The 21,074-nt window shown below is 33.9% G+C and overlaps 1 protein-coding gene across 2 annotated transcripts in view; it reads left to right on the top strand.

Annotated features, from left to right (window-relative positions):
• Positions 1–21,074, top strand: part of SPOCK3 (SPARC (osteonectin), cwcv and kazal like domains proteoglycan 3) — a 189,621-nt gene that overhangs the window by 120,612 nt on the left and 47,935 nt on the right. For both annotated transcript variants that reach the window (XM_035323985.1, XM_035323984.1), the window contains one exon: positions 15,732–15,846. In XM_035323985.1, the coding sequence (XP_035179876.1) occupies positions 15,732–15,846 (115 nt within the window). The remainder of the gene's footprint in view (positions 1–15,731; positions 15,847–21,074) is intronic.

The raw sequence follows: 21,074 nt of genomic DNA, 5'->3' as shown, positions 1-21,074 counted from the left end.
ACATTGTAGAAAGTCTAACTTCTAAGCTGAGCTTATCCAAGGTCAGGTAAGGTTGTTTTCCATTGATTTTTAGCAGTCCAGGTTGAAGTTTACTGTGCTTTCAGCCCACAGTTATTCACATATAGTCAGCATAAAGGAAAAGTAGCAAGTATTATAAGCAGTACAAGAATATTGAAATAAAAATATTACTTGCTGAAATGTTGAGTACTCAAAGTGAACATTAATTGTTATGTAAGAAGAAATTCACCATAAAGAGAGATCCTGCAGTCTCCTTAGCAGGGTGGCATCATACACCTTTCAGTTAGTAGCCTTTAAATAATACTTCATGTGTTTTATGTTTCATTAGTCCAGTTTTACATTCTTTATTTCTCTAAACTTTGGCATTTGAAAGTGCATTATTCATTTTAACTCCGGGAATTCTCACAGTGCTGTAGCTCGCCCTGTATATTTGGGGCTTTGTTACCTGCATGTATTTGGCATGGGGATCCATACTCCATGGGAAATAGGTTCACCACTGCCAGAATAACTCATGCAGCCTGTTCCTGGCTTCATCTTTCCTGCAATAAAAAGGACTTAGAGTGCAGATGGGGTGCAAAACACCTCAGATGGGGTGTTTTGTGGTAGCAGCCTACCTTCTGTCATTGTTTTAGCCAGCGATGCACTCAGTGCTGTCCAACATGCATTCAGTGAAGCTAGTGTATCTGGGGATGGCTGGGATGCTTGGAGCAATTCACCATATTGTGCTATATTGCAACTAGACCTTCAGAAAATGGTGCAAGGAGAACAAAATATGGTCACACATCAGATGAGATTGTCTTTAGTGAGATAAAAATGTGTCTTCATTGATCCATGGAGTATACTTTATCAGGTTAAACAAATCTTTACAGAAATAATGGAAACTCTTTGGTAATTGTTTAAATGTTTAAAAACATCTAAAAAATCAGGTGTGAGGTTGTCTGGTTTTCCAGCTTCTGCTAGCAATGTGTTTTGCCAGTAATGTTTGAAACTTCATCTGGAATCTTTAAATTGATAGGATAGGATATTCAAAAAATAATAATAAAATCAGACAGAAGTGTCAGAAGGGTGACTCACTTTATTTAATACATTTTTCTACTACTAAAATTCCAAATTATATATTAAATGATCTCTCTTTATCAAGTGTATTCAAAATAAATAGCTGTGAAAGCTGTAGGGAATCGAAATGATAGCTTAGATGACAATTTACTTTATAGAACGTTCAATATTTTGAAATTCTGAGCAGATCAGTATTTCTTAGACTAGGTTGACATGTTTACACTACCGAGAATGGAATTTGGCTCCCTTTCTTCACTTCCAGAATATTATGTTTGTTTAATGTAAAACTATATATCGGATTTACATTAAAATATACATAAACTTTAATACTTCAATAAAAATTTTAAAAATGCTACTTTATGGACTGTAAAACGTTTTCTTAAGCCTTGATCTATGTAATGTTTTTACATTGTTTTTAACACAATATTAAGTTTTCTCTACAACAGAACAATCTAGGCTAGAAGGACAAACTAATAAAAGAATAGGACAAATTGACAGGGGAGAGTGAAACTACTGTCAGCATTTAATATTTTTCATATCACAGCAGCAGTATACTGTTAAAAATAATGTAGAAAGAACTCAGATTCAGAATCTATTCGTGAAAATCCAAGTTTGCATATTAACTGCCAAAAGAGTCAGCCTGTAAAACAAGAAAAATCAAATAGCTTAAAGTAAAGTTCAGAAGACAGTTCGGATTTCAGATTTCTTAAGCTGTTAAGTTTCATTGAAGATATCCTTAGTTATCCAGGGATGAAATAACAGTTTTCCTCTGAGTGGCTTTTAACCAGCAGCAGTTAATCTTTTGAAAATAGTATTCAAAATGTTGTTACTGGAATTACAGCTGAAATAATCAGAATCATTTTGCCGCAAGGCTTAATTCCAGCTGAATATATACATCATACATCATACTCAGACAGAAATGGGTAGAGGCTGAACACGGGAGTTGCCACTGGTTTAGATATTCTTGTGGAGTGGTGGTGGCAAGCAGATAATAGTTCTGAAAAGAAATTGACAGAAAGACAGGTCTGGAACATTAAGAGACAATAAATAATGTTCTTAAGTTTGCATAGCCATTTGAAACATTAAGGTACTTGAGAAGGCAGTGGAGAAGATGGTGATGAATTGCATCAGTTGCAAGGAAGGGATCAAAAGAAAAGGTTGTCTTAAGATTTACCAAGCAGAAGCTCATTAGTGAGCCTGGTTTCAGTGGAAAGAAAGATAAAGAAGGTAGTAATTGGAGAAGTAATTAGGTGGGATTAGAGGATTTTTTTCAGTGATTGTGGGGACTTCTGTTTGGGTATTTTTTTTTTATTTTTTTATTTAAAAAAAAAACATTTTTAAGGCAAAAGAGGGAGCAGCTAAAGGCACTGAGCATGAAACAAGATGGTGTCAACCTAGGGAATTAATTTTGAGTGTTAATAGCAGACAATAAGAATGGCATTAAAGAAAATGAGGTTGAAAGTGCAAATGACAAACAATAAAACTGTGTCAGGTCTTGGCCTAGTAAAAGCATTTAAATATTATAGTAATAATTCTCTGAAAGAAAACCCCAAGGAGTGTGCTAGTGTAGTAGGCGGTCTGGAAAGTACATCTAAGCACTTTTTAGAAAGGAAGTCCAGTGGTAGGAGAAGCCATGTAGGAGACACATGACTACCTAAATTGTCCTACTACACAAGGCAGGTGCTCCAAATATACAAGGAAATGGAAGAGAATTTATCAACAAATACATTTTTAATTTTACTGTAGATTGTATCACAGAAATAGGTAAGTTTAAGATTTAAATGGGTCATTTTCCTAAAATTATCTTGTAGGATAAAATATGTAGCTACACAATAGTATCATTAAAAAAAAAAAAAAAAAAAGTTCTACAAAGAGCTCTAATAAGTGTTGGTTGGCTGTAATTTATTTCCCTTTTCTGAACAATCTTTAATTTTCTTAAAAATTATATATTTCCTTCTAAGAAGAGTTTTTAGCAACATATATGCAACAAGCATGAAAGAAAATATACTTAACGTTACTTATCCATTTTGGTTTTTGGTTTTCACTGACAGTTATCAGAACAGTAAGCATTTGAAAAGCTACAGAACTGCAAATGAAGTGAAAATGACTCGAGAAAGTGTAATTATTCAAATTAAAATTTATTAGAACTTGCAATTAAATTTAGTAATCAAACAGAACAAAGTGTTCACCTTCTAACAAAAATATTTCTACACACTGTTCATGTAGGTCACATTAGCACTTAGCACGAAACTAAAATGACTGTTAAGTTTCAAGTAGTAACATCATACAGCCTAACAGAAATTTAGACCAGCAATGCTATGAACTAGTCAGACTGTCCCAGAGAAAACAAAAAACCTCAGTCCTGGCATATGGCATATCTCAACGAGGTATAATATCTGTAACATTTAAGAGTCATCTTACAAGGCGTATTATTTTTGTATTTGCGATTTTGAAAAGCTCACAATGAGATATTGGGGACATGAACCAATAATCATATAGCTACAACTCTCCTGAAAATACATTCAGTCCTATTAGCGTGATTCAAATATTCCTTCGCATTCTCAGTATTGCTGATGCTTTAGTATGAGAATGATGTTTTTATATACTGAAGATTATCTGATCAAAATTACTCTGTAATTTAGAATTTCAAAATTATTTTTGAAAGCAGGAGGATGTGTGTGTAGTATTCCATTTTTGTGTGTACTGATCTTATTTAATTGTTTTTAATATGACACATTTAACATTCAGTGTTGTGAAACTAACATTTTATTGCAGCTCAGGCATATGAAATGTATAGCATTAAAGTAATAGTGTTCTTCAAACAAACCACAGAAAACTGTATTAGATTCAGGTTTTCTAATGTATGGGTGTTGCAATCCCCAGTAACCACATTCACATTCTTCACAAAATAATTTCAGATTAAGTTATCCAAAGCCACATGTGGAAACTTGAATCCAGAAGATTTCTTGCTTATGTTAATTTTACATTTTTTTATGTGAATTTTACAACGTTGAGTGTGACTGTGAAGTTCCTCTTTACTTCAGGACTCTTTGGTTGAAGCACTAGTTAACACCCTCTATCCTCCCCATCAAAAAAAGCTAAATATTATATATATATATATATATATTAAAATAGGAAAGGAACAGACAATATTCAGAAACATTCTGAACATTTTAGCTAGCTCTCAGACAAAATCCTTAAGGTTTTCCTGATAATATGGAGTCCCTCAGGAAACCTGCCTTCTTCCTACCTTCCTAACCTAATTTCAGTTCATTTATAGCAAGAGAAGAACTGGCCAGCCTGTTTACTTACATTTCTAAGCTGTTTTCTGCTAAATTTACAAGCAGCAAATAATAGACCACTTTTATTCCCCAAATTTCAAGTTAAAATGTTCCTTGCCTGCTTGACTTGCTTGTTTTTTTCAAACGAGTACAAACAGATGTACTCTTGGATGAGATATTGAGTAAATTGGAAGAAAAATATGAAAGTAAAATAACGTAAAGAACATATCTGGACATGGATGTACACCAGATGAGAGCTGAGAGACAAGGGTCTGAAAAATATGATTGAGCATCAAAGGTATATCTTTGTATCATAGCAAAGTTCCAGGAAAAAATAGAACATCATAGGCCACCATGGACATAAATGGAACAGAAAAATAAGTTTGCTTAGCAAAATCTGCCTCTCTATCTCTTGGAACATGACATACAGAAAATTGACTTTGTGTTGACCTAATTTTAATCCACATGTTTGACAAAGTTAGAACATGGAACCCTTCACACACATTATAAATATATTAGTAGAAATATTTGGGTACAGTTCTGTGTGTCTCTACACAAGAAATATCTTTTTGAGTTCAAAAGGAGATATACATAGAGAAGAGCTGCCATATTTTTGGACTATTAACACCCACCTGTACAATAAATAGGGCGTTCCTTCCCTGGCAGGATGAAAACCATTATGAACATGGAATTTCATAAATGTCCTTCAGTAATAGCACCATGTAGCCTATTATTTCAGGCTTTTTAATAATTAAAATCTAGTATTTTGAATTTAAGTGAATCCTAGCATACATTTTTAGGTGGGCAAAAAAAGAGTAGAGATCTGTAGAGGCAATGTGATGAAAAGAAATGGAGAATGCTGAGGTGTCTCTAACTACTGATCAAAAGGGGATGATTCTGTAGTGCATTGATCTGGGTTTCACCTGAATATAATTATACAGATTTTTTTTTTTCTGGTTGACATGGTATACTCTAAATATCTTAGACTTGGACAGTATAACCTATCATGGACCAACTAAGTCTGTGAACATTAATTTAATTATTTTTTCCTGTAATTAAAGATTAATGAGCACGCCCTTTGGATGATATTTTAGCTCACATATAATTTTATAAATATTTCAACTCAGATATAATTAGATAAATTGAACTTGTTTAATTAGTACTGTAATCAGCCAGCATGGTTTAGGAAACTATATCATATTAAAAATGTAGTGATAATGCATGCTAATAACCCATAAGCAGATTTTTTGTAATAAAAAATTCCATGCTTTTACAAGCCATTTATGTCTTACTATAAGGTTTTATAGCTTTCTTTCTACTCTTATTTTACCATTGCCGTTACTCAGAAATTTTCATGTCAGCTGAAAAGCATTGAAGTTCTTGACAGATTTTCAACCAAAATAGTCTGATGTTTCTAAGATGATTTAGGAGAATTAAACATTTTCACATTTTTAACTTCTCTTTGAATATTCCTTTTCAAATTTGAGATAGGAACTTGGAAATGTAAACTGAGTTTTGTCTGAGCATTATTCCTTCCTCTACCTCTCAAGAAACTTTCTCCAAATTACGAAAATGAAGGCCAGAAACAAGGTAGACCAAGGGTCTCAGATTTGAGAGTGATGTTCTGTGCATCTGTATCTTGTCTGTGATAAAAATGATGAAGTATTTTGTAATAAGGAGCTTGAAGTGCTGGAATTTGGGCTGTATGAGTGAGGGCTCCTAATAAGAGATGGTATTTAGAGTATAGCCTTAAATATACCTGTGCATGTATGTCAGAAAGAGTAATTATTAATATTGAACCTGTTTATAGTACGCTATTAGTATATTTTTAAACTGCATCAGTGTTTATAATTTGGGAATAAGCCAAGAACAGAAAGAACAATGTAGATGGAAGTAATATGGCTATATATTTCTACCCCTTTTGCTATTTTTTAAGAAAAACTCACAACTCTCTAAATATTATTATTATTTTTATATATTTAAAATATCTTGCCTTCTACAGAGTTATTGTCTTCAAGGAATATTGAAATACTAATTTGGAAATGAGGTAATACATTACATTGTTTTAGACCAAAAATTTCTATAATCATTTCTATTAATACTTTTTAAGAATTTTACTTTGTTGGAAATAGCATGTTTCAAGTAGGGATATCACAGAATTATGTCATTTAGCATTAATTAAGCTTTATGTTCTCATTTTACAATACAAAGTAAGAGTCTATCTGTTTTCAAAATGTAAGAATGAAGTGGTGAAGTATGTATTTACCAAAATAATATGTATCTAAAACTTCAGATGGCTGATATATAAAGTAGATGGGTGCTTAGGATTTTTAAAAGCTCTTAAGCTACATACGTCTCAAAAGCATATAAGTGGGAAAGTAAAGACAGGTAAGTGTCTAATTTAAATAATCCTGGTAGGCATCTATCTGCATCTTTCTGTGAATTAGTGTGTTTTCTAGGGTGTCCAAAAGAGATTGAATAGTTAGTTGACCTGATTTCAGGCCTTTCTTTGCATGCTGTTTCACTGTACAGTGCTGTAGAAAACAAGAACTATAGAGGTGAAGGAGGAAAACTGCATACAAATTTTTATTTTGCCATGTAAATTGTTTTCCCTAGTTCATAGCTTTAGAAACAGTGTATCATCAGTTCTTTCAACCACAAAAGATTTCCTCTTTGTAAAGAATTATAGATTGGCATATTAATTTCCATATAAGATCTACCATAGTATTGTCACAAACTCTGTGCATAGTTTCGCTTACAATTTAAACCAACCTAAATTGATACCACTGGAAAAAGAAGCACTATCAACCATTACGTGGTATCTGCCACTTGAATCTGGCGGTTAGTTTCCCCTCTTCCTTGTTCCACATCAAGCAGTGCTCCAGCAGTACTTCCAGCAGTGCTGGATCTGGTGCATAACCAGATCAATACTCACTTTTTTTTTTTTTTTTTTTTTTTTTCCTCCTCACACAATTAGTGACAGTAATCACCAGCCCAATTAGGGCATATTGTAATTGCATACCTATTTTACTTTAGGAGACTCATATCTGAAGCCATAAATTCATGTAGCAATTTGCACAAAGTACAGTAAAAGCAAAATTAGGAGCAAAAGAATGTATGTAGTCCTTGTGAAATGGAGATGAAGTAGAAAAATAGGGAATGTGGCTAAGAAAAAATGCATGAAATGACGTTGAAAAAATACAATACTGAGTGCTGGTAAACAGAGCTGTCAGAGGTAGCAGGTTCTAAAAATGAAGAGAAAACTGAGATTTCTATTGGTGGTTTAATGTGGAGTTTTGTGGGAGATATTTTTATTACAAGTAAGGAACATGATGATCCTGGAAGAAATATTTAATGCTATTATTTTTTTCAGCAGCTTTCTTTGTGGTACCTCCAGCAAAGAGCTCTTTTCTCAGAGACCCTGTTGATTGCATTATACAAAAATCTTCTCCATTCTTGGAGAAGAAAATAAGGAAGAAAGAACAACAGTCTTTTATTGCAGGAATATTGCAGGAAATTTGAGACAATATTCCAAATTCTCCCCTCTCAGCTTCTTTTTTTTTTTTTTTTTCCTGTAACAGATAGGTTTCTCTGCTCGACCTATGAATGCTCAGTTTGTGAGTAGTAGTGCAGAAAGCTGTGACATACAACTTGTAGACTACAGTAGAAAGATTTTGGAATTCTTTAGTCCCTACTGATATCCCTTGTTTCACCTTATTCTTCTCTTCTGTACTCTGGAAAGCTTGATTAGAGCTGAGCAAACAAGCTGAGTCCCTCTTGTTTTCTACTCTCTCACTGGCTAGTGTGAGAGTCATTATCCATTACTGTGGTTGGTAATAATAATAATAATTAAAAAAAATCTATTAACTGTTTTCCCTCTATGGTTGTATATAGCTAAGAGTTTGTAGCATATGAACTGATGATTATGAGCTGAGTCTGAATTTAATTATTCATCAATGTATTTTTTTCTTAGAATTGGATAGCATGACCTGTTTAATTTTAAATGTATAGAGAAGTCATGGACCTCTAAAGAGCTCTCATTATTCAGATTAGGTACAATTTAAATGTGACAGTTCTCTTTCAAAGCTGAAATATTTTTTACAGTTGCATAAATATGAGTTATTGGTTGTCTAACAGGTAGTTTACTAAATGCTCAGCATTAAATGGGACAGGTGTTCTGGAAGGCCTTTTTGTAAGTGACATACTTCAGCCCATCAGAAATTCTAGAAGACTCTAATTTACACTCCATCTTGCACTGCAGATTTATATTGTAGAAAAGAGTACATCGACATATCTGACCTAACTTCAAGCTTTCAGTGCCAAGGACTAAAAGCAATATTGACATGGCTTGAAGCACATAATGGATGCAATATGTGTACAAGACTGAGGTGAATGCTCTGGCAGCTATCTTCAGTGTCTTGTGTACTGTCTGGGTGTACCAGATCTGCCTCTAGCTGCTCATTATGTGAAGGAAAGGAGGAGTTGTAGGGAGTATCTGAATAGTGCTCTAGTGCATGAGCTGCTGTTCCTTACTTGCCAGGGAAATTGCATGTATCCTTAATATTTGGCTTTAATTAGTTTATTTAAAAGCTGATAGATATCCCTAGCAAAACAGAATACTTTTCCTTGTCACTGAAGTAGCATTCTCAAAAAGGGATAGAATTAAGTGTATGAGAAAAATCCAATTGGCAACAGACCTTGAAATGTCAAAGCTAATGTTACACAAGCACTGTTTGTTATTCTTCTTAGGTAGACAAATAATATAACCTTACCTTAATTTGTTACTCACTGTTTATTTCCCAGTTCTCTTTCCTCACTTAAAACACAGAATGGCCATACATCTCTCTATCTAATCAGTCATTTGTTTTCTCTGCACTGTTCAGTGCAGTCTTATGTCTTTGATCTGTGTGGCTACTGTATAATAAACTAAATTCCTCTTCTGTTTTAATATCTTTATTTCCTGTAGTTTCTGAGAAGTCTGCAAATAGTAACTAATTTACACTGTCTCATCACAGTCACGCTGTGTGATATGGGAGTGTTGCTTTACGGATAGAAGACTGTTGCAGATAAATGAAAGACAAAATTATTTGTGAGAATTTGATGTCCAATTAAAGGATCATCTTTTCATGTTTCACATAGAAAAGCATTTATATATTCAATTCCTATTAATTTTAGTTGGATCTAAAATATTTAGCATGTTCCCAAACCACATCTCAGGTTTTCAAGAGCTCAGGGAAGCAAAAATACAGACTTAGTACCAAACAGAAGAATTCTGGTATCTAACGTTCTTGGGCCAGCATAAGCATTAATTTCCTTTTCTTTCATGTGGTCTCCCTACTTAATTCATTACACACCATGCAAGCAGTAGTCTTTTGATACTGAGCAAGTCTATGCTGTGCTTTCTCATTCAATAAGTTTCATCTCATCTGGTTGACCCATTTTCTCAAAGCAAGACAAACTATGCAGGTCTCATTCCTGACACTCCTATCTGATCCTGTTTGTAAAGATCCCAATGATTACGATTCAATAAACATTTCCAGCAATTTATTTTAATACCTCACTACCCTTATTATTAGAAAGTCTTCCTAATATCTAATCTGAAACTCTTCTGCAGCAATTTAAGCTAATTATTTCTTAAAACTTTCATCATGGTACTCTCTTCAAAAGTGTTTCAGATGCCTTTTCTTTGACAGCTGTTGTGAGAATCCTATTTTCTCAAGCCTGAACATCCCTGCTCCTTGAGCATGTTTTTCAGTGATGCCATTTTCTAGGCCTCTAATCTGTTACTCCATTTTTTTTCCCCTCCTTTTTCTGGACTTTTTTCCAGTTACTTCCTGTCCTATTGGAAACCTTGTCCTGAAGCTGGACAGGGTGCAGCTTGCCAGAGCTTTCATGCTTGCCAGAGCTGTGTGCATTTTACATGTTTTGTAGGGTGCAGTCCTGTTTATGTATCCTGATATGGCATTTTTCTTAAAGAACGTGCAATTGTTCATAGAATCATAGAATGGCTGGGGTTGGAAGGGACCTTAAAGATAATCTAACTCCAACCCCCTGCCATAGGCAGGGACACCACCCACTAGATCAGGTTGCTCAGGGCCTCATCCAGCCTGGCCCTGAACAGGGATGGGGCATCCACAACTTCCCTGGGCAACCTGTACCTGTGCCTTACCACCCTCTGAGTCAAGAGTTATTTCCTAACATTTAACATCTAATCTAAATCTTCCTTCTTTTAGTTTAAAACTCTTCCCTCCTTGTCCTATCACTATCACAATGTCATAATTGTTGACAATGATCTATATATATATATATATATGATCTATATATATATAGATATATATATATAGATCATATATATATATGTTCTATATATATATATAACTCTCTCTCTATATATATATACAGAATTTAATTTGGAACAGAACTCTAGTCAGTTGTTCCATAGCTTGTATTTTAAAGGTTATTATTACGTGTACCTGAGAGTGGAACAGCAGTTTTCTGTATTGAATTATATTATTTTTTTAACATATTTTGATAATGAGGGTATTTTTATTCTATTTGTGTATTCTGAAGTTATTCTAGACTCTTATATGTCTGGATATGTCAAGGATAGCTTTCATTTCATCTTCTAAGGCATTAATAAAAGGACAAAATCGTTCTGGGTTGTGATATACTCTTGCTAAAGTCTTACTTCCAGCGCAGCCTTCCATTCTAACTGTGAGCCATTATAACCAACTTACAGTATGATTATACAAATAACATTTACTACTATGGCTTACAAGGTTGCAGTGTAAGAGAGCAAGACAAGCCTTGGTAAAATAGAGGTACTTGCAATCTGTTATATCTTTGTTATCTAAAAACTGCCCCAATAGAATCTGTTAGAAGCTAGATCTGTTACGATTTGCCTGATAAAACCTTGTAGCATGGTTCATCTTCCTTTTTCTAGATGCCCACAAGTTGAGTATTTTTTTCTGCGTGATTTCCCATAAATCAAACTTAAAAGTTGTTTTTCCTACAGTTTCTGAAATCTCTTCCTTTCTTATTACTTTTCTTCCTTTCTCATTCATTTCCAGTCTAACCATACATTTTCTGTCCTTTAAAATTTTTCAGTGGCTACAAGTTTGCTCAGACAGTTCTTCAAGTGTACAAGGGTGTAAATGTAAAACCTGAAATTTGAAAATTTCTAAATTGAAAACTTCTAGACTATATATATATAATCTCTGAATATTCTTTTTTTGCTCCACATAGAGGCTTTACCTCTGTATATGTGATACTCATGCTGACATACTACTCCTTTCTGTAGAGGTTTCTTGTTTATTTTCAGTCAAAAAGTTTTCCCAAGTCACAGGTTTTCTCAGTGTCCCTCCTGTATATACACACACATACTTTCATTCACACTTGAAAATTAGATCAATTGGTCACAAGAACATATTTGGGGATTTCTTAAAGGTGAATATATATGTACAGAAGTGCATGATATTTACTTGGTGTTCAGTTTACAAATATAAGGCAAGTTGGGATAGTTTTGGAACTTACTGTAAAAAATAAAATGTATTCTGCCCTTTTATTCATGCCAATCAAATGCACACAAAATTACATTTTTTTCCCCTTGAATTTTCTTTTTTTTTCATTATTTTGCCATGGAAAAGAAAATACTATATATTTTTTCCATTTGGGGGTGAAAATGGGTTCTTTGTACATGCAATGTAGAGAGATCGGTTTGGCAGCTGTTGAAGGGTAGCTACTTTGGAACTGAAGGTAGCAGAGCTTAATGAAATATATTAATGTCATTTAATCTTTCCAACTCCATAAGAGTAGTTAGAAGAACAGAGCTTATGTATATCAAAATAACATACATCGTAATTGTTCCACAAATATAACTATTCTCATCTTTACTGTAATAACAGTAAAGCTGCATAAGTCATGTCTAAAGATGACATCTATTCTTTGATGTTCTTCCCACAAATTTTAATTGCTTGTCTCTAGTTCACTAAACATCTACTTAGGGCAAATGTTGGAAAATGTTGGGTCTATTTAAAACTGAGCAGGTTTTCAAACAGGCAGAATATAAGTAAACAAATGGCATCTTTCTATGGGAACCTTTACAGTGCTGAAGTGAGGAACTTTTCATCCTGAAATACATTGCCAAGAGACCCTGACATGCTACATATTCTTTGTCTGTATTGAAACAATTTTTTAATCATTGTGTAGCATATTGCTTTAAAGTCAGAAATGCCTATTCTTCTGTCTTGAAACAAAATGTGAAAATTCAAACAGTTGAAATGTCCTTAGAATTAAACATAAAAATGAGACATGCTATAAACTGATAAGCTAAGAGGAAAAAGGAATCAGAAGATAGAAAAACTAGATATATTCCTAAGTAAAATTGATTTTTTTTTCATGCATATAAGGGATTATGGTGAAAATAGCACAAGCAGTTAACAGTTTATAAAACCAAGTTACATAAGGAATATTATGAAATCCAACAGATGAGTTCCTTGAAAATTATGTGATGATGTATTTTCCCTATGTAAATAATAAAGCCAAATAAACTGCAATTATTTTATTGCTATATATAACATTATACTTACTAGTTTTATGTTCATGTATTTTTCTGCTGTTTCAAGTAGTCAGATATTTTTTCCCATAAAATTAATGATTTCATCATGGTCCCAACGCTTCCTCTACTAGCAGATTAAGACTACTTTTAAATGTGTCCTCATATACCATATGCCACAAATTCCTTTCTTTTTAATGGATTTTTTTTTTTTTTTTTAATGTTACTTACTTTGCTGCTAGTTCATTGAGACTACTGTTGAGGGATATCTTAACTTGCCTTTAATTGAGCTGCCTTTGCAGTATCCCAGTGTATTGTCGATTCGTGGAACAAAGGCAAGAAAAACCTGTTGATCCATTTCTGACTTACGCAAGCACTGTTATTTTGCTTTGTTACTGGAGATGGGGAATGTAACTCTGCTGCCTGCCTCTCCACAGAATGTGTTGAGTGAATGTAAAATTGTAGCACAGCTGTGAATGGGAATACTGAGTTAAAAGTGTTAAATACTGACCTTGCACTCGCTAGCTCAGATATCAGGTCCTGTGACAGGTGCCAGGCATTGTTTTTGTTAACATTTAAGAGGGCAATGTTACTTTCAAATAGAACCAAGTAGATACTTTAAAGAAAAATAAATCAGAATGACTGAACTCACACATCATACTTACCTTGTTAGCTGGAGCAACTTTGAAGTGTTTACTAGTTTCTGTAGCAACATTTGAGTGAAACAGAATAGAAGCACTAGAATCTTTAAAAAAAATAATCTTAAGTCTCAAAAATGTATTCCTTTGGTCTGAGTTCCTCATGTTCTGGTTCTCAGTGTGTGTGTGTGTATATATATATGTATATAGTGTGTATATATATATATATATAGTTTTATAATTCCAGTTTCAAATGATGGTCTCATTAAGTTCAGTCACCAACGGGAGTATAAAGCTCTTTTTGCAAGTAGCCTAAAGGCAAAGTATTTGTAGGTTTGGCTCTTTAAGATACTAGGATTAAACAATAAAATTTTCAGATCTTAAAAAAGGGAAGATATCTCTTGCACAGAAATATTTATTAACTTCAGGGTATGATCTATTCGACCAATGCTGAAGATTGTCTCAGGTATTAAAATATGAATTAGGTCAGGCACTGTCTGGAAAGAGGTCTGGTGGACATCATGGCTAGTCAGGCACTTTCCTCTACAGTCAGGCATACTGTATGTAGCCATTTTTTTCATAGTCAACTACTGTAGGGAAGGCAAAGCTGGTTTCTTTGCTTTAATTTTCTGGTCCTTTATGAGACATCAGTCATATTTGTACAGTTTTCAATGGGAACAGATCTAGTCTGCTTTTTTTTTTTTTTTTGGGGGGGGGGGGGGGAAGGTGACATGTTCTGAACTGAGCTGGAATGATTATTTTATGCAAATGGACAAAATTTCAGTTATTCCTTTCTCTGTTTTATAATATCTCTTCTTTTTGGTATTGGAAGTGGTTCAAAGAGGTTTTGTTTCAACACAGTGGTGAAGCTCAGCTGGTGCTGGGTGGAGAACTGCATGACAGTGTGACAAGGTTAGGAGTGCAGCAGTATTAAAGGTTGATAAAGTTCTGTAGAATCCCAGGGAGGAGCTGAGTTTAGGCAATTATATCTGCATGCTAGTGAAGACCTTGTGTGATCTTTCAGCAGACTTTTTTATGCAACTGTAATGTGTGCCCCAACCTGTTACACATGTTTAGGTGAGAGAGAAACTTAAACTTTAGGGTTTACCAGAAATCCTCATAATTGTATAATATAACTGTATTAAACTGTCACTGGATACCAAAACAGCAGATGAGTCAGGTAATATAAGGCACAAATTCTTTTGAAATTGTTTTTCTGAAATTGTGTGATGCATAGAAAACACTTTTTGTTTTTATTCGTCACTTGAAATGTCCTTTATCTGACTAATGAGGCATCTTCAGTCCTTTGTTCAAAGATGAAATGTTCTCTATAACCATCTTCCTTTCCCTTTTCCTCTTTCCCCCTTTTCCCTTTCTCCTTCCCTTCTGCAGATACTCTCTTTTTTTTCCTTCCCTTTTTTTTTTTTTTTTCCTGATTGTATGTTTGTAAAAGATCCTACCAATAGATCTGTATATCAAGAATTTACTTTGGAATAACAGTGCAGTTTTTCAATACAAATATCCATGTTTATAATAACGTTATTTTTAATAATGTTTATATGAACATTAACTATAGTGGTTTTATGTGCTTGAAACAACAATACCATTTCCTGATTATATTTAGTTAATTTGTGTATGGTTTCTGAATCAGAGCTATAAATATACAGATCAGAACCACACAAAACGAATCTTTTTTCATATTAGAGAAGACTGCTACTGTCTAGAATAGCATCAGCCACAGATTTCTATTTTATTTGTTACTGCTTTTCACTAGAATACTGTCATTTTGAAGGTCATTTTGAATTCATAAATCCTGTAGTAAATCCATTAATTACTTCCTATCAATAATGAATATTGATGCCTTGTATATATTTGCTCATATAATGAAAATGAAACCAGTACAGTCTAATTCTGTTTGGTATATGTAACCAAATCAGTTTAACAACAAAAGTGCATTCATACATGAATTGAGCCTGAAATTCCAGCCAGGTTAGGTAGTAGAACTTCATACCTTTATCTAATCAGATTCTTAGTACAAAGGTAGCACATATGGCAGAATTTTTCCTAGCATCTATGTCTACTGACATTTAAGCACCTTATTAAAGATTCCTTCAAAATTCTTAAGGATTAATTAATATTATAAAAGATGTTTATATTAATTATAGTGATTTTCTTTCCTTGCAGTGCAAATTAGACTATCAAGCTTGTGTCTCAGGAAAACAAATCTCAGTGAAATGTGAAGGACGTTGCCCTTGCCCTTCTGACAAATCCACAAGTACAGGGAGAAATGATAGGAGAGGTGAGTGATGATAATTTGTGTGATATTTTTAACATCTCATTTCTAGAAGGAAATAAGGTTTTGTTCATAGAACAGCACAGTGATCACAAACAATTGATTATTAAAAAAAAAGAGTTTTATTCAAGGGTCTTTTCTTTGCAGTGACTTTTGAAATTGTACCTACATTAATACACCACTGTTATTTTCTGTGCAGCTATTTTAATATGACATGTTGTTGTTCTTTTATTACTCTTTAGTACTCCTCAGGATACTTGTAGCTGTGCTTAAGACAAAAATCATTCCTTGCTCCTTATTGCTTTCAACTGAATTTTCAATAGAATGTAGTGTAATAGGAAAAAAAAAAAAGGCAACTTTAAAAAGTCCTCATTAAAGCTTATGGGAGCAAGCAGTTGCACTTAAACTATAGAAATACTGGTTAAGGCTGTCATATAAAAGTAAGTTCTTTGAAAAGTGGATAGGAATAAATCAGCTTCCTTTTGGACCATGCATGAGATTAGGCTGCAGAAAAATGCAGTTGCTTTGCACTACTGCTTCTTAGCCACTGGTGCAGCTGGAGAAAAAAAAATGTGGTTTAAGCATATTTGTATTTCAGTGATTCCCAGGTGACTTTGAAAGGTTGTTGTTAAACAAAACAAGATATAATCTTTGGTGCTCATAAATAAAGCTATCATAGCATGAGGTTTTAGGCTACCATGGACCTGAATTTGCCAAGAACAGCGTGATTGGAGGTCAGCATTTTGTATTTCTTTAAATTTCTTTTCTAGGTGTATTTTTTTTTCTCCTTCCTGTCTAGTCACACCTGTGATGCACAAATTGTATCCTCATACATTTCCAACGTATCTTCGTTGGAAATACACCAGATGTAGTTTTTGAACATTTTTTTTTTTTTCCTATAGCAACCTTTTAAGGACAAAAGGAACCAGGACTGCATTCCTGGCTTATGTTAACATTGGTATTTTATTATGCTAATCTATTAAGCTTGATGTACTATTCTGAATTTATTGTGCCAGTGAATCATTATCACTTCCATTATAGCTGCTGCCAAAATGATTTTTTCTCCTAGTTTAAAAAATGAATGAATGTTCTTTGAACAAGGAGCAAAGGTGAGCACTGTGAACATTGAGCTGCATGCACACAAGCCAATTAATAAACTTCTCCGAAACATCCCTTTAGGTCAGTCTTGGTATTCTGTAATATTATTGAATGTGTATAAATATTAATTAAATGTGCATAAGTAAATATTCCCCATGCTGAAAACTCTCTGCAAAGCAATATAGCTTTGACATTTTTTAAAACATTAATTTACAATTTCATGTACTAACTGTAAATAAATAAAGAATAACCTGTTGTTTATTCTCATTGCCTGCCTGAATTAAAAACATTGTGGAAGAGACAGTCATATGCAGTTAATACGGCCCCTTGTATAAGACATACAGTATAGTAACGAGGTTGTGGTCTGCACTAGCAACAATTTCTGCCTTTCCAGCAGTGATGGAGGGATATTTGCTTAACAGTGGGCATGAACTGAAGTTCAGATAATCAGATAAGAAGTATCTCTCTGTGAATAGTAGGCCTGTCATTCTTTTAGTTTTTGCATATAATATCATTATCCTCATTTTTTACTAATATAAAATTAGTATTTTCTCTATGTTTAGTTGTTTCACCTGTTACAGGTGATATTTATTATCTTGGTATGTTCTCTTAAGCAGACTGTTTTTGGTATTCCGCCATGTTAACATTGAAAACAACCTGTAAATAAGTTTTATTGGCTTCAGCAAAATGGAATTATTTTTAATTAGTACTGGTAGGAATTAACTCTTCTTGAAGATTTATTTTGCCAAAGGATCAAGATTACTTATGCTTAGTTATGTAAAAGAGAAAGAAGAAAAAGCCTATATGAGTATAGGAATTAACACTAATCCTGTCCTAACAGATTGTTGGGGCAAGCAAAAAACAGGGCTTTTCCAGCTGCTACATTTTACTGGAATATTGAAATTCAAATATCATTTCTTTACAAAGCTAAAGGACAGGTGACATGAGAAATATGAAAGTGAGCTGTCTATCATTAGTGAAATTTCAGCCATTATTGTAACTGAATACAAATTTTCTGCTTAAGAATCCAATTATTTTCTTTAAATTGAAGTCTGTTAAGTGTTCTTGGCTGTATATGCACCTGTGAATTGCTTAGAAATTTGACAAAACCAAAGAGGCAAAGTAAGATTAGTGCTTCAGTTTCAAGGATAACTTAAGCGAGGGTTTCCTAAAATATATCCCCGATCAAAAACATTTTTTTCATTTGTTAAGACTGATGAATTCTGCCCTATTTTATATTTTGGTATATCTAGGAAGCAAGTACATCTATGGACTTCCACAAAATACTCTTGGTATGAAAGTCTATAGTCCTTTGGGATTTGGTGCATCCAGGTCAAACTGGCTTGTACATTTGTGCATGTAGGGATTTCACTGAGCTGGAATCTACTTGTTTTCATTTTCCTAAGCTCTTCTTGTTTGTTGGTTTTGTTTTCTATTGGTAAAGTGGGACTAGAAACAAGGAAGGCTTCTGTGACACTGTCTGCATTTTTTAAGACTGGGGAGACTTCTGTCCCCTTGGCAGTACCTAGGCACCATTTTTTCCTCTATATATTGAGTATGATCCTTTTGCGCTGAGGCAGTCTAAGCCCTGTCTTTCGCCTGTCGTAAAGGACAGTGTTTTTGCTAGTCCTGATCTTCAGTCTGATGGTCATACTAGCAAATATGCATGATGTACAGTTTAGGCTTATGAACTATCACTAGGATAAGGAGATGAAAACATTCAACAGGGTAAATGTAGATGTTGCACTTGTTTTCTTAAGATGTACAAAATCACATTAGTCTTTGATGCTGTTAATTCTGCACAGCTTGTCTGCTTTACCTTCTAGCAAGTCCATTGTCCATCCTCCCATCCATCCTCAACTATCTAGAAGACAAACACCAAAGCAATCCTTTTTCTGTTTTTCTCTTGGGTATAAAGCATGCTTATCCTCCACTATCTAAAACTAGGAGGAGATCATACTCTAGTATCTGTGCTACATAGCATCTCCAATGATGTTCTGTAACTGCCATGAGCGATAGAGTAAATGGAAACCTGCAGTGCATCTGGATACCAGGATTGTTCAAGAACCATCAGGATTAGAGCTTTTACCATATTTGATTTCATCTCTCTCACCCACGTGCACACCCAGTGCTACTTTCACTGGATCTCAATGTGCCTTCCAAGCAGAGAGATCACTGCTGACTTAGGACAGCCAGGTAGAAAGTCATGTCGGTTCCTGCTGTGTAGCTGCTTGCAGTTACCTATCTCAAGTGGTTTTGGCCATGGTCTTAGGGAATCCCCCAGCATTCTTCTCAACACACCTCTTTGATCTCCAGGATCTTTCCTCATTTCCAGTATCTTTCCACCACCCAGGATCTTTCATGGACCACTTCCTTCTGGAAACTTACTCTTCTTATCAGGGTCCATCAGTCTCTACCACACTGTTTTCCCAGCCTAAATACTCTATGTGCAAAGGCACATGTGATCATCCTCCTAATTGTTATTTCTGTCCCATGTCTCTCTATTTAATGCAGAATAAGTGACATGCCACTTTTGTTTAGTACAGGTTTTATCAGAATTTATGCCAGTCCACACCAATTGCAGCTAGCTTTATGCTTGAGGGTTCAAAAGTTTGATTTTTAGGCATTCACAGACACACACCCAGGCTTACCTTCTTCCATGTTAGTGTTCACAATTTAAACTCTTTTTGCAGCTACCACAACAGCACAATTATTTGAGGTTTTGGTTTCATTTAGTACTTTGCAACTAACCAACCTTAATCTACTCTTTCACTAAATTACAGTGTATTATGAACCTCTTCGCAGGTGGCTATTTTGACTTCACTTAAGTCTTCATTTCCTTTCAGCCAAGTTAAAGTTAAAATAATAACAGAAAAATTTCCTTAGGAAAAATTTAGCTAGTTAATAATAAGGAAGTAGAGGCGAAGGAGACAGGGCTTTTGTACTAGAATGATTTCTTGTCTCATTAACAGATTTTCCTTTTATTTAGGGAGTTTCCTTAAAAAAAAGTTTTGATTTTTTTTTTTTAGAACAAAAATAGTTTTACTGACTGCTCTTTTGTCATTAAGCACTTTTTACTAATTTTTATTGGATTTTTTTTAGCCATGTGTTTTCCCTGTCAGTATTAAGTAGAAGTAAATTCTTAATTGAATTCCTCCTGATTGTCTAGTCCAGTACTGATTCACGTTTGATTTGTATCTATTTGATTTGAAGCCTATGACTAGATGCTCAAACAGAAAATACAGTATAACAAAAGTACATATTGCCAACATCGCATTCTTAAGAAGACAAAAATTTAAGTTTTAACATATGATTACAGGAGGTGGGATGGGAGAGTGTTCTCAAAAGTTCTGAATTCATTTCATGGCTTTGGTACAGGAATTCTACTATCTTCTTAAAAGAAAGAAATATTCCATTTTGTAATTATAAGTAGTTAATAAGGGCATGGAAAACTGCAAGAAGTCATACAAACTATATGTAGTCACAAAGGAACTTAATGCTTAGCAATAATATTCGATAATGCACGTTAATATATTCAAAATGCTTTTCTCAGATGTGTGAATTTCCTTTGATGTTAATGAACACCATTAATGATCGTTGCAATTGCATAACAAAATCAGAGATACCTTGCCATGATCCCAGAAGCATTAAGGCTTTCTTTCTAGTTTATTTAATGTTGCTTTTGTTATTTTGAATTTTTCATGAACTGTAAAATGTATCTCTTCAGAGCAATATACTCATATTCTCACATAAGTATGTACAATCTATTCAGTGAACACAACCCATTAAATTAAAGCCTGTTACATTTTGTATTTTTAATTTTTGAATATGTATTGAAATGGCCCTCATTCAGGAGACAGCTGGTGTTACTTCATACTTTTTATTATATGTGATGTAATTCAAAAACTGAGACATTTTAATGAATAAAGATATTATTATCAATATGTTTCGTAAGAAAAAGTTCTGGATGCGTAATGGAAAGTTTCATTTTTTCTCTCTCATATAGCATGAGTAAAACATGAAGGCAAAAAACCTGTTTTAAAATTTGCACAAACCTCTCTACTTTGATGTTAGTCCAGCTTTATTCAGTGACTTTGTCAGTTCTAATTATAATGGAATTACTCTGAAAATGTATC

Source organism: Oxyura jamaicensis, chromosome 4, assembly GCF_011077185.1.
Source record: "Oxyura jamaicensis isolate SHBP4307 breed ruddy duck chromosome 4, BPBGC_Ojam_1.0, whole genome shotgun sequence".
NCBI lineage: Eukaryota > Metazoa > Chordata > Aves > Anseriformes > Anatidae > Oxyura > Oxyura jamaicensis.
This window is presented reverse-complemented; position numbering and strand designations above follow the sequence as displayed.